The 1,817-nt window shown below is 60.0% G+C and overlaps 1 protein-coding gene across 1 annotated transcript in view; it reads right to left on the minus strand.

Moving 5' to 3' along the window:
- The window catches only part of LOC109926555 (myosin-10-like), a 35,130-nt gene that overhangs the window by 7,657 nt on the left and 25,656 nt on the right, over positions 1-1,817 (minus strand). Inside the window, exons 15-17 of the mRNA XM_048620291.1 lie at positions 1,420-1,534; positions 869-1,065; positions 366-487 (exon numbers count right to left, since the gene is read on the minus strand). Coding sequence (XP_048476248.1) covers positions 366-487; positions 869-1,065; positions 1,420-1,534 — 434 coding nt within the window. The remainder of the gene's footprint in view (positions 1-365; positions 488-868; positions 1,066-1,419; positions 1,535-1,817) is intronic.

The raw sequence follows: 1,817 nt of genomic DNA on the forward strand, positions 1-1,817 counted from the left end.
GGGGGGGGGGGCAGCTCCGACAACACTCGAGAGGCTCAACACCGTCCCAGGGACAGAGTAGCCCCCTCCTTGCCCCGCACCCACCCTCCCAGCTCGATCGACATGCTAACCCCCTCCCCCACCTTTCAACATCCACTCCGCCCCCACAACGCACGGCCGCAGCAGTGTGCACTGTCTGCAAGACACACCGCACCTTCCGAAACCCCCCGGCACCTATACCCTCCCCGTCCAGTGAGGGGCTGGGATTGAGAACTGTACAGTTTGAACAGATGGAACGAGTGAACCCTGGGTTTTGTTATTAGAACAAGAGGGTAAACGGTGTACCCTGTGGGTCACCGACGGGAACCGCCCCATGGCAGACTCACCTCTGGCGGAATTCCTGGAAGACGATTCTGTTCGGGAAGCCCTGTCGGCAGATACGGATCCCCTCGAGCACCCCGTTACAACGCAGTTGGTCCAGCACGAGGTGGGGCTCCAGCTTGCCGGCCTGTTCGAGGGCGATCGGCGGGGTGCAGAGCAGCCAGAGGGCATACAGAAGGAGGGACAGACGGGGGCGAGGCAGACAGAGAGAGGGCGTGAGGCAGGGAGACAGACAGAGCAACAGAGAGACAGTCATTAATCAAACACAGCCAAGAGACAAAAGATTCTGCCAACAGTAAACATCCCATAATCCAGGCCCACACTCCCTCCCGGTGACAGTACTGAAGGAGCACCGCACTGTCGGAGGGAGATAGATATACTCTAGGGAGACTCGAGCTCCATAATCCAGGCCCACACTCCCTCCCTCCCTCCCGGCGCCAGTACTGAAGGAGCACCGCACTGTTGGAGGGAGATGGATATACTCTAGGGACCCCAGGCCGACACTGACCCGCTTGTCGTGGTTGGGAATGATACAGCGTACAAAGTTCGGGTTCGTGTTCCGCAGGGTGGCCATCAGTTTGGACAGGGACTCCTTGTAGAGCTGACCCACGGTTCGGAACATCCCCTTCTTGGTCTTGTAGGAGGAGCCAACAAACGTCACGTCACTCATCCCCGAGACCTGGTCCAGGCCCACAATCCGGTCAACTGTGCGGAAAGAGGCAGAGAGAGCGGGGAGTGAGGGAGAGCATGGCGGGCAAGAGAGAGACAGGGAGGATGGGCAGGGCCGAGAGAGGGGGAGGGAAAGGGATGGCGGGGGTGGGGGCGACAAAGAAAGGGGGGGAGGTGAGAGAGAAATTGGAGGAGGTGGGGTGCGAGGGATGCCGAGAGGGTTAGAAGAGAGAGAAACTCAGAAACAGTCACGCTTAGACAGAGGGGGGGGGTGGGATTTAGAGGGGAAGAGGGAAGAGACTGAGGGAATGGGAGGGGCGGTGTGGGGTAGGGGGAATGGGAAAGAGAGAACTTCGGGGAGCAGCAGTGCGGGATACAGGGAGCCCTTACCGTCCTTCCAGAGTTCAGCCACAAAACGATCTGCTGATTGGTGCAGGAGAGTGGCCACATTGTCATTGAGGGGATCCATGTTCTTCATGAGCCAGTCGTCAGCTTTATAATCAACCTGGGCGGGGAGAGACGCTGTCCCAGTTACACAGACAGAGAGCGCGCGAGGGAGAGAGCGAGAGGGAGCGAGCGCGCGCGAGAGAGCAAGCGCGCGAGAGACAGAGCGAGAGGGAGCGAGCGCGCGAGAGACAGAGCGAACGCGCACGAGAGAGAGAGAGACAGAGAGAGCGAACGCGCGCGAGAGAGTACGAGAGGGAGCGAGCGAGAGACAGAGCGAGAGGGAGCGAGCGCGCGAGAGAGAGAGAGACAGAGAGAGCGAGCGCGCGCGAGAGAGAGAGAGA

This window comes from Rhincodon typus, chromosome 46 (genome assembly GCF_021869965.1).
Source record: "Rhincodon typus isolate 14 chromosome 46, sRhiTyp1.1, whole genome shotgun sequence".
NCBI classification, from domain to species: Eukaryota; Metazoa; Chordata; class Chondrichthyes; order Orectolobiformes; family Rhincodontidae; genus Rhincodon; species Rhincodon typus.